This window comes from Leptidea sinapis, chromosome 35 (assembly GCF_905404315.1).
Source record: "Leptidea sinapis chromosome 35, ilLepSina1.1, whole genome shotgun sequence".
Classification (NCBI taxonomy): Eukaryota; Metazoa; Arthropoda; class Insecta; order Lepidoptera; family Pieridae; genus Leptidea; species Leptidea sinapis.
In genome coordinates this window covers 5,246,763-5,259,974 of record NC_066299.1, presented here as the reverse complement: position 1 = coordinate 5,259,974, position 13,212 = coordinate 5,246,763, and the positions used below count along the sequence as shown (strand labels likewise).

The window sequence follows — 13,212 nt, the reverse complement described above, 5'->3', positions numbered from 1 at the left end:
GCCCATGATTTTTTGCAACATTCTGAAGAATCACAAGAGAACTGCCGCGGATTACGTGATGTCTCAGAAGGTAAAAATTGCCGTTACCCGGATACACCCCGCAGACATGTTCGCTCCGCAGTTTGGATGGGCGTTGAAGAATACTAAGTATTTTATGCACCAGCAGAAGGGTCAAAAAAGTTAGTGGTGTGGGTTGCGCAATAAATGACGCCACGAGCGCTTCTCGACCTAGTTATACAACGTCGCATACAATGACACAAAAAAATTAAGCAAACAAAAACCAACAAGCCTTCGAGTTGCCGTATAAATGGGCGGAAAATTTACCATTTGAACAGGTACGTACTTATCTCTGGTAAGTGGTTTTATTTTTCCTTCAACGAATGGCAAAGGTCCACCCATGCAGCCAACGCCGGAAATGTGAAAATTACAGAATATAACTACCACCATCATGGAAAATTATATTAAAAACTTTTTCTATCCTAATTTGACTTTAGAAGACTTTAAAAGTTTAGTGTAATGATTTAAAATATTGTGCATGTAATATAGAATGCAGGGGCGTGCATTGGTTTTCTTGCAAGGTAGGCACTGTGGATCTAACTAGTCGCAGTAGAGCTTTGGAATAAGCAAAGATGGCTTACCGTAGGTAGTGTAAGGACAAATTTTATAAGTCGGTGTTCAATAGAAGTTTGGTAATAAAATGTTGGAACCTAATTAAACTAAATTAACTTTAACATTAGCTATATTTATTTAGGTTCATAACGAGGTAGGCACTGCCTAAATGATATGCACGCCCCTGATAGTATGTATTACGTTTTACCTAATATTCTATGCACCAAAAAAACTGTGCTTTTTTGTCGACATTAAAGTACGATAAACGATGCTTTTTAGGCCATAGAAGTATATATATATATATATATATCTTTTTCAAATACTCAATAAAGTATGTATTTATATTAATCATTGTGGCTGTACCTATAAATGACAGAGAAAAGTAAAGGGGTAGAAAAAGTTTTGTTTTGCCATTGAGTAGTGCAACGAAGTATTTAAAAAAAACCATTAGGTCACAATTTTAAAAATTAAATGCAAATCAATCGGTAGCATAATACTGTTGTATTTATTGAATCAACGATGGCCGACTTATATATGGTAGTGTTTATATTCCGACACTATGTTAGGCAGGTATGGTAGATACAAAATGCTAGCGATGATTGATTTACTCAAACATCTTTCATAAACTACAATAGTGCAACGTAATAGGAAATACGTTTTTTTCCTTTAAAGTTGTTCAGACATTACACCTAAAATATAAGCGAGAGAAATTCGACGTTACCAAGTTAGGTCATCTAGTTTTTTTGTAAATTACTACTCTTGTACTAATATTTTGTTGATAAATTTCATAATTAATTTATTTATTTATATAAGGAACGAAAACGATTACAAAGTAAAACATATGAAATAGACGTTCTTTATAAATAAAGTACTTATCACTATTGTACGCAGCATTATATTGTTTACATTCACATTGAAAATATGTAAGTACAACTAATACTTGAGTTCTATGTTACAGTGTTTCTTAATTGTTATTTTAACATTATACAAACTGACTAAATATGTCGATTTCACAATTTTTATTACCTAAGCGGTAACTCGTTATATAATTGGCACATACGTTGAAGTGGATTATTATGTGCGTCATTGTTGTAACAATGCGGTATTACAAAAATTATAGGTTTACGAGTGACTTGCTTGCGAGTTATAAAGTGAACATCTGTTAATAAATCATTGCTGAAAGTCCCATGTACAATCCTGTGTGCGATAGCCATGTCAGTAAATTCACGCCTGCATTTAAGACTTTGAAATTTAAAAAGTACCAAGCGGTCTTCATACTCAGGTATGGCATGACTCAATTCCATTTTGATACTTAATTTTCTAATGAATCGCTTTTGAATTGTTTCTATAAGGTCTTTGCCAGCTTTGTAAATGGGTGCCCAGACTGAGGAACAGTACTCAAGTTGCTGTCTTACTAGTGAGGTGCAAAGTATCTTTAGCGAATCTATATACTTGATGGGTTTTGATGTGCGCATCATAAATCCTAGCATTCTACTTGCTTTTTCACAATGGTTTCATAGTGATGTTTAAAACTTAATGATGAATCAAACCACACACCTAAATCACGTACAAGACCAACCCTGACTAAATTGGTACCATTTATGGAAGAGCTAAAATTTATTGTATTCCTTTTTTTCTTGAAACTAATAAATTGTATTTTTTTTTTATACTTACTGACATGTCGTTAGTTTTACACCATTCATTTAGAGTATTAATGTTATCCTGAAGTAAATAACAATCTTCGAATCTTGATATCTGTGTATAATTTAATATCATCAGCATAAGCTATACATTTACATACCATTTTATCAAGGTCATTGATGAAGATCAAAAATAGCAGGGGTCCTAAATTTGAGCCCTGAGGGATCCCGGAAGTGGGTTAAAAGGGAATAGATTAAAAACCATACAATACAACTATCTGGGATCGATGCAAGAGATAACTATGTAACCTACGATGAAGATTACCATTAAAACCTAAGTGTTCTAGCTTGATTAAGAGAATAAAATGATTGACGCGATCGAATGCTTTAGATAAATCAATATACACTGAGTCAACTTGGGATTTACTATTAACATATATATATTATATATATATATGACATAAATAATTTGAATATGTAACAACAGATAGCATGCAGTAGACTTACCACTGATAAAGCCATGTTGAACCGGATTAAGTCTATGCATGAAAGAGGCAAAAATTAAATAATATATTCAAATATTTTGGCAAAAACAGGTTAATATACTAATATGTCGGTAGTTTGTTATATAGTTATAAAGTAGCAAAATAGTGTTGTTACGTGCGTAATAAGATTACCGGTAAACAATTGAACGACTTTGGTACGAGATGCAACCGCAGGTGACGCGAGGACGGGAGGAGCACCCAGCTCTCTTTCATTACCGCAGACCCTTCGTGGTTCTGCCTAGTGGTCAAGTTGAATCACTATTTGTATTTTTTTCATATTTATGGTAAGAGAGTGTGCAAACCGAACGAGAGTGTAAGGCGGGCCTGCGGTCGTGTTTGGTTATAACCAAACCGAAAAATTTAGTACGAACGACAAAAACAGACGAACGGATTTCGCCGATGACGCCTAATAAAATGGGGTATTTTATTATTATACTATTATGTTGCCTGTTTCATACACAGACTTTGACTATTGACTAAATATTAGCGAATAAAACGTTATATCATGTGTTGGCACATGAAATATGATTTATTAAAGTTCATTATTACTTGTGATATATTTATTTAAATAGTAAATTTTCAACCTTAAAATATTTTAACCTAATAATTTTATGCATAATGGTATTTTGGTGATAAACACGGTGTAGGTAACTACCACATACTTAATAAAAATGTATATAATGTATTTAAACTACATATATCTACAGGTTTGTGATCCTTGCTAGTTGTTTCAGATTATATCACGAACAGTCCCATTATTGATTGTGGGTACAAAGCCACAATATTGACGATCTGAGCGGCACTGCATTGTAATGGGCAGGGCGAATCAATTAATATCAGCTGAATGTCCTGCTCATCTCATCCCATATCGTCGTATGAAAAAATATGCAATTTTCCTTGATTTGATTTAATTTTTTTCCCGAAAAGACACTAAATAAAGAAATCCATTTTCACACATATCTTCCTAAATAATGTCGTTTTTTGGACTGTACGAGAAAATCACCCACTTTCTATGTGCGTCTATCGCTAGGTTTCTTTCTTCGTCTAACGAATTATTAGTATCGATACCTATACGTATTAGTGTGCTAGTAGTATTTGAGAGAAAAGTAATTTGTACTTATGTTCCTTTTTCATTACCTATCTAGTGCAATATTACAAAAAAAAAACATTACTACTTATACTATTTTTCCATTTTGCTCCAAGAAAATTCAAGTAAAATGTCTTTTTCATCATCTGAATAGTTAATTTAGTTAAAACAGTTGAAAAATTATTTTTACAATTTGATGTTATTTTGATTGTGAAATTAGAAATTAATTTGATTATTACCAAGAGTTTTACATGTCTTAATGTGTAATGATCTAATTAATGTTAATTCAAAAATATAAAAAATACATAACGCACTTTGCATCCCTACAAAGTATAAATTGAAATGTATTCCCTGAAATAAAAATTTGCCTAAAATAGAGAAAAGTACACAATATATTATAATAGTACTAACCTTTTTATCTTCAATAAAGTCTATAAGCAATTTCGGTGCTAGAAATCCAGGAACAACGAAATCACTGCGTGGACTGAAATGCTCAACTTTCATACGCCCTCCTAGTCTTATCTTCTCACCCGCGTAGTAAAGGTTCCTAGAAAAAAGAGGATTTGTAGATTATCTATTATTATAGACGTGTTGATCTATAATTAAGAGTTTCTGTATTACTTTAACTTAATAATTATACGGAGACACTATCTGAGACAAAATATCAAGAATAATTGAAAGCAAAATTTAAAGAAATAAATATCTCGATTGTTGCCTCTCAATATATTCTTGATAATGTAATGTATGTACAAAGGCACATGAGTGAATCTAGAAACTGTGATAACCATAATGTTAACACCAAGAACAGACATAAACTTACAATGCCTACTACTCGGCTAATCGAATGAGTAAGTCTTTTGCGGGGCGTTGTATATGTTTTTACAACAAAATCCCAGATAATTAAAATTAAAATTCAAAATAATTGTTATAGAGCGTTTGTGTGGTAAAGGTTACTATAACATAAATGACTTTCTTGATGATACCACTGATTGGGAATAGAGCGACCGCCACAGATTATTGCTGCTACGAAATAACATGTAAGAATTCTCTATGAAACGCCTTTTGATGGGCTCAAATTTTCTAAACATTTACCATTGTATTTATTGGAAGAAGAGATTTTGACGAACAGAAAACAGAATTTTTTGAAATAGGCTGACATTTTGACGGCTGAATTTTGGATTGAGAATAAGTGTTCTTTTTCAATATTGGAGTCAAATCAAGGTGAACAAATAAATCATTCAATTTTAATAAATTTCAGTGTATTTGGGACATAAAAAGCTAAAATTTGACCAAATATTCGTGAAAAAAAATTGCTTTGGAAAAGATAAAAATAAAAAACCCAAAAACATGCTTTTATCAACTTTTTACATAAATTTTGAGGCTATGTGAAAAAGTTGTAAGTACAAAAGTTGTAGATCTTTTTATTACCTACAACTTTGCGATTTCACTTTTTTTCCATAGGACTTGCAGTTTTGCAGCAAATCGAAATAAACCGTTTTCATCTTAGAAATTGAAAAAAAAAATATATATGCAACCAATTTGTTTTAAATCGAGCTTAAAACGGATAAGGATTTAGGAATATCTCAATATATTATCATACCATTGAAAAGGTAGCAGATGCAACAAGAAGATAAAATATTAAGCATATTTATATTTACCTATTTCCAATGAGTCTTCCCTTTATATTGGTCAGCTTTCCTTCGTCAAGTTCGCTAAACTTATGAAACAGATACAAAGTAGACGCAAACTTGAGGAATGAATCCCCAAGTGTTTCATTTCGCTCCAAATCGAAGGTGTCGTGAGAATTGATTGTTGTGATCGATGTCAATATATCTCGTAGCTCTGGACCGCGGCCCGTCGCCTTCCGAGATAGCAATCGTATCTCACCCATTTGTCTGAAAAAACATTTAAGACTTAAACTCTGCCAAATTATTCGTTAGTTAAAAAGCAACGAAACAGCCATTAAAGTTCATTATGCATGCTTACATTATGCAAATTAGTAATAACAAAATGTCATAATATAACATCACATGAGTATTTTAATGCCTTATTATGTACAGTTACATACAGTACTTTATCTACCCGCATATCATAAGCATCCATGATGCAATATCAGGAGCCGCATATGATATATACCACCATGAATTTTAACCGGTAATAGCAGTAATGAAATGTTTTCTGTTAGCTTTCATTTTTTTTTTTAATTTAGAGACACACTAGATTCGGCCTCAACTATCATATCGTATCACCGCCATGTACAGGAAAATTTATGTTATGTTTTATTTTATACAAGCTGATACCCGCGACTTTGTCTGCGTACACGCGTCACGAAGCACGTAGTACTTATAAAAATATTTATTCCTTATGACAAACTTAAGATTTTACGTTCATAAAAATTTTGTTTTCAAATTTTATTTGAGCTAAAATTAAGTTACCTGCATATTTTACCTGCTGAGAAAGTTGGAAAGATATATAAATTCTAATTAGTTATTCAATTTAAACTATTCTTTCAATTTTATTAAAGGATCAAAAATGTTGTTTTTAGTTAATTCCGAGCATTTTCATATTTATTCACCTTTTAAACCTTCTCTGGACTTCCACAAATAATTCAAGACCAACATTAGCCAAATCGGTCCAGCCGTTCTCGAGTTTTAGCGAGACTAACGAACAGTATTTCATTTTTATATATATAGATTAAATATTCAATTAAATGTTCCTCTGTTCAAATCATTGAATCCGATAGCTACATGATGGCAAAAATAAAGCAATAATATTTATTTCAATTGCACACATGAAAAAAATCTAGGCGGCAAATGGGCATTCTCCTTTTTTTTTCAAATTGACATTTCATATCGACTTAAATGTCATCTCGACTGATATTAGAATAGAGGTCAAATCTAATTTCTTTGTTTTTCAGAGATGTTTGAAGTTTAAATGAAATAATAGTATAGATGTTATTATTTAGCAATAATAAGATTTTTACAGATAATAAATTTGTTCTAACAAAACAATCCATTTTTATGGTGGTCATATTGTGCGGTTCTTGAATGCATCATCGAGGGTTTATGATATTTGAGCATATTACATATTATGTCAGCAATATTATGATATTGATTACTTGATGTGTTAAAAAGCGCTACCAACGTCATGAGCTGCCATAAAACATCCCAATCAATTATAAGTAACATTTAGTTACTGTGTTAATAATTATATTTTATTTAATTATCACTATAATTAGAAATAACTATAATAGCATTTTATGTTCAGATCTTTAATTCATTTGATGCGTGTAAGTTAATTGGCACTACAGTAGTGCCAACTAACAGTTGATAGCATCATTACGGTAGACGGTCGTGCCCTACCTATATAAGCCAGAGCGCTCAATTTGAAGGAACATGATAGCAAATAGCCAGGTTTTCCCAGTTTCCTGGATTTTCCTCCACAAACCTTATGTATTAGTTTTTTAAGCATAATAAAGTTTTATCCCTCAACACGTAGATAGGGTTGTAGAAATAAGTTTTCTGATACCTACATATATAAGGCTTAATTGTAAATTGCTTTAATTAGTAGATAAGTAATTTTGTATATATATTTTACTATCAAATATAGAAATTTGGATTTTTTTTTTTTTTTTGAAGGAACATTACTAATTATTGTGAAGCCTAAGGGGTAACGCTGCCCTAAGTGTCTTTTAATTTTTAATAATAAGTGTATTTTGTTATAACTTTAAAATACAGGAGTGACAGTTTTATTAGGTACGTTTAAATTACCAAACCATTCTACACATATATATATATATATATATATATATATATATATATATATATTAGAGTAGATTTCCGAAACGTTTAGTTATATTATATTGACTCAGGGTATGTAATGTGTGGATTTAAATGCTACTTACAGATCTGGCGGCGGCATGATCGCTGAAAGCAGTGATACATGTGATTTAGTTGGGGACTGTACTTTGGCTTGCGGGTCACTCTTCTTATCCGAAATAACTAAGGTGTTGAAAGTGTCGTAGCATTCCACATCCATCACTGTCACGATTTCTATGTTACGGTCTATGTCTATAGGCTCTTCCAGTTCCTGGATATACAAATATTTATTAAATTTTCATAGCGTAGAACCACCACTACAGTAGACATTGGCTGGAAAACAGAAGAAGAATAATGGCTATATGACTGAAGATGTATCTATACTCTTTGGTGAAGATGTTCAATATAGATGGGAAACGTAAAAGAAAACGACAAATTGAGAAAGTTCGAAAAAACGACAAATTGAGAATTCCACCTTCGCACGACACGCCACAAGTTAGGATGTCATCCCCACCATCTGGATGTGTGGCGGTCCTCCACAGTGCGGTTTTCAAGGAGCTTTCTTCCACGTACTACAAAGCTGTGGAATGAGCTTCCTTGTGCGGTGTTTCCGGGACGATACGACATGGGTACCTTCAAAAAAAGCGCGTAGACCTTCCTTAAAGGCCGGCAACGCTCTTGTGATTCCTCTGGTGTTGCAAGAGTATGTGGGCGGCGGTGATCACTTAACACCAGGTGACCCGAACGCTCGTTTGTCCCGCTATTCCATACAAAAAAAAAAGTTGAGGAAGGTCATTCCCTGTATAGATAATTACCAGTAGAAGGCAAACAACTTGTTCCTATTTTTCTATGGAGTGTGTTTTTATTTAATTTTGCGGTCACTAAACAGAACCAAACTACGATGCCCTATGAAACATTAAACTAAGTAATCTAAAAAAGCTACTTCAATAATTTTAAACACTGTTTTTGTTAAATTAAATATCAAACCTGCTACCATTGTATATAATATAGCATCATTACATAGCAAAAATATATTATAGTCTTTATTACTAGGCTTATGTTAACATGGTATTAATGTTATCTGCCTTCAACTGTCAACGCGAAAATGTTTGTTTACGTTTAGCGAAATTTCCAAGCATAGGAAAGACTGTCCGCCTTGGATTATATTATAAGCATCGATTACTTAGTTTGATGTGATACTTATGTTGATATTTTTATAATATCACTTCTGTATATGTCTCCTAGCTCTCTATATTTTGATATTGCGTTGCTTGTAGTATCTACACCACAGTAGTTGAAACATGCGATAAAATGCCGCATGCATACAATTACTAAGGGGTAAATTCTGTTTACTATCAACTCCGAGCTCCATCCTAAAATGATTTATACAGTCCCCCAGTTTCTCTATAATGCTAATTGGAGGCTACAGCAAAAATAATCTATTTATTGTGTTCTTGAATGTATGTTGTTGAATATTTTGATTGTTGTGACTTGTGAGCAATGAGAGACACCAACTCTCAATCTGACATAAAACGTTTAAATTGACACTTGAAAGATAAAGCTTTAAATTAGAAATAAAAAATAATAATCTGTGAGTATATTGCTACCATGTACAAATGCGATACATACAAAAAATATGTTTATTTATATTAAAATAAAAACATTAATTTAAATGATAAAAAATATCAGCGAATGTTATTTTTACAATTACTTAAAAATGAGATTTTTTGATGTTAGTGATAGTGATTCAAATGGTTTTTTTTTTGTGAAAACGTAGGTGCTTTAAATTAATTTAATCATCAAATAAGGCTACATTGGAAGGCCTTTATCTAAAAAATACTTTCAATTATAAAGTTTAAAAAATAAAGATATTAAAGGCTTACGGACAAGTCTTTTTTGATTGTGATAGTAATTATAGTAAAGACATTAATCGTCGACTGCAAACTATCTCGTAAAAAATGTTCAAGAATTAATTTCGAATAATACGCTAATCTCAATTGTCTCTAAGAAATTTAAACCTATCAAACCATGGATTACGTATAGTATTCTCAAGTGTATGAGGAAAAGAGATCACCTGTACAAAGTTTCTAAAAAATCGCCATCCGATCTAAATAGGATAACTTATACTAGGTATAGAAATATCTGTAACTCACTGTTGAAATCACTTAAGCGGCAATACTTACGAGGAAAATTAGAACAAAACACGGGTAACTCTAAAGGTACTTGGGATACTATTAAAGAAATATGTAATTTACCTACTACTAATGATCTCCCAACTGAATTATTGAATACTAAGTCTACCCTAAGAGAATCATTAGCAGAAGTAAATAAATACTTTACTAATATTGGTAACAACCTTGCCTCATCAATATTTAGTAAACTAGGCGAACACAAAATTGATTGCTCTGATATGGCCTCAAATAATCCTCTCGGATCTCTTATGCTATACCCTACTGATATTGTCGAAGTGAAATGTATTATTCTCAAACTTAAATCAGCAAGTGCTCCAGGTTATGATAAAATTAACTCTTATTTTGTTAAGAGATTTATGAATTTACTCTTAGAACCGCTTGTTCATTTAATTAACTTAAGTCTTTCTAGTGGCATTTTCCCAGAGGTTTTTAAACAGGCAGTTGTAATTCCGGTTCATAAGAGTGGTGACAAAAAAGTTGCTTCAAACTATAGACCCATATCATTGCTGAGTGTTTTTAGTAAGATCTTGGAAAAAATAGTTAATATCAGATTAACCAAGTTTCTTGAAAAATACAAGCTACTTGCGCAAAACCAATTTGGTTTTCGGTCAAATCGATCTACTCTGGATGCAGTACTTGAGGTTACTAAATATATCACTAGTACCCTAGATAGTGGCAATAAATGCATAGGCGTTTTCCTAGACCTGCAAAAAGCATTCGATACAGTCTCAATTCCTATCTTACTCAACAGACTTTCCAATTTGGGAATTAGAGGAATAGCTTTGGACTGGTTCAAAAATTATCTTAATGGAAGACAGCAGTGTATTAAGATAGGCGATCTTACTAGTGATCTTATCACCATTGACTATGGAGTTCCCCAGGGAAGTGTTTTGGGCCCTACACTATTCCTAGCTTACATCAACCCTCTTTGTAAGATTTCTCCCACATCAGGACGTATCGTTTGCTTTGCCGATGATACTGTGGTTTTATTTCATGGAAATCAGTGGGATGACGTGAAATCGTTAGCTGAAGAAGGATTGAGCCAAATCACGTCTTGGCTGGAAAATAGTTTACTAACTGTCAATACTGCTAAGACTAAATATATGTGCTTCAATATCTCCAACAGAAATAATCCTGACGGACAATTTACTCTCCCAATACACACGTATCCTTGTAACCGGAAAAACAATCGATCTTATTGTAAATGTAACATCCTAGCCAAAGAGGAAACCATAAAATACCTTGGTGTTACGCTAGACGAACACCTTAATTGGACGGCCCACATTTATAATACAAAAAATAAAATAAAACGTCTCATTCCATTATTTAGAAACCTAAGAGACGTGGCACCAGTCGAGACAACTATGATGGTGTATCAATCTCTCTGTGTTCCAATCATGACCTATTGCATTTGTGCGTGGGGTGGAGCTGGCAAAACGTTTATGCTTCAGTTAGAACGAGCGCACAGAACTCTACTAAAAACAATTTTCAATAAGCCGTTTAGGTACCCAACCAACCAATTACATGAAGAGAGTAAACTTCTTAGTGTCCGTCAGCAATATATTTATGGAATAATTTCAAGATTTCATGTAAAAAGTAATATAAATTCTAATGATAATAACAGAATAAACACATTTCGTACCCCAATCACTAAAACAGGCTTTGCTCAGTCACAGTATGAATTTAATTCGGCATACGCTTACAACTACTTCAGTAAATATAATAAAAATATAAGTAAAGTAAATAAATTCTCGTTAACAAAATCTTTAAAATCATGGCTAATAGTATTAAAATACGAAGATACAGAAAATGTTCTTAAAATTAAAACTTAATATTCAATTTAACAACGATTAACATTTATTTAATCTTGTGCACAGTTTGACATACACAACAAATACTTAAAAAAATAAAAAAAAAATAAAAACACACACACATACAACAACACACACACACATTCACACACACACTTACACACACACGCACTCATACACATACACGCACACACACATACCTCTTTTTAGTGAGTTTGCTAATTATGTTTAATAATGGATAGCCTTTCGGAAGGACCTAGCCTCTGCAACTCAGGGTATCCTATCGCAGAGGGTAGGGCACAAAAACATTTTGTACCACATATTATTAGTTGAATAAAGGATTATTATTATTATTATTATTATTAATGAAGATAATATTGTATTAACGCAGTTTTCAGAAATCGTTATATGACCATATTGTTATAGAGTCATGTAGGATGATGATTGACAATACCTGATAGCAGAATATATAATTCTGAAGCCTCGAATAAGCACTACAGAAACTCTCCCTGAATAACTGATAAAAGATGGAAGTAAGCTATAACGAATAGCAAGCACTTGGAGGGTCCGTAGCTACTACGTAAGTCGGTATTGGCTAGGAGCCGATCTAATTTCTAGCCAACGGATATGTATTAAACGTTTAAGCAAAAAAAAGAGCCCTGTGTGGAAATTCGAACATTGCCTTAACCCCCGGCAGAGCTATGAAGTATCTATGCCAGCGGATTTATATGCAATGCGTATTATAAAAATTACCAGTGGGAGGCTTTTGCACAGAAGCAGTAATGTGTAAGCATTACCGTGTTTCGGTCTGAAGGGCACCGTTGCTAGTGAAATTACTGGGCATATGAGACTTAATATCTTATGTCTCAAGATGACGAGCGCAATTGTAGTGCCACTCAGAATTGTTGGGTTTTTAAAGAATCCTGAGCGGCACTTCATTGTGATGGGTAGGTTACCATCAGCTGAACGTCCTGCTCGTCTCGTCGCTAATTTTCATATAAAAAATAATTATTATTATTATTTAGATATAATAAGGAGTGAAGTAGTAAAAACTTTTTTCAAAAAAAAATCTATCGCTCAATTTTCTCGATACGCAAGAAAGTAGTGAGGCACCGAAGTATCGGTAACAGAACACGTAATTATTGGATCGAGGTTAGGTAACCTTTTTTAAGTTAACGGGTCCATTTTTATTTTACGGGATGCAACCCTGAGAAAAATTACTAAATAGATCATCAGTTACTTTTACTTTTAATTTCAAAGTCCTTTAAATTGTTAAGAAAAGGTCCTTACGTTATTATAAGTTAAAAAAAGAAAATGTGTGCAGACTTGAAAGTACTTTTTAAAAAACTACTAAAAAACAGAATATAAAAAATATATACGCTACTGTAAGCTTTCAAATTTAGTAATTAAAATCGCCCTCGCACTTTTTATGCGCTCCAAAACAGCCAATGAAATAATTTTGCCATGAATATGAAATGAACCGAAAACCTTAAATATTTTTTGTACTTAC

At 32.7% G+C, this 13,212-nt stretch overlaps 1 protein-coding gene across 1 annotated transcript in view; it reads right to left on the bottom strand.

Annotated features, from left to right (window-relative positions):
• LOC126975339 (endoribonuclease Dicer-like) overlaps positions 1 to 13,212 on the bottom strand; it is a 66,162-nt gene that overhangs the window by 29,412 nt on the left and 23,538 nt on the right. The window contains exons 18-20 of the mRNA XM_050823185.1: positions 7,786 to 7,970; positions 5,540 to 5,776; positions 4,293 to 4,428 (exon numbers count right to left, since the gene is read on the bottom strand). Of these exons, the coding sequence (XP_050679142.1) occupies positions 4,293 to 4,428; positions 5,540 to 5,776; positions 7,786 to 7,970 (558 nt within the window). The remainder of the gene's footprint in view (positions 1 to 4,292; positions 4,429 to 5,539; positions 5,777 to 7,785; positions 7,971 to 13,212) is intronic.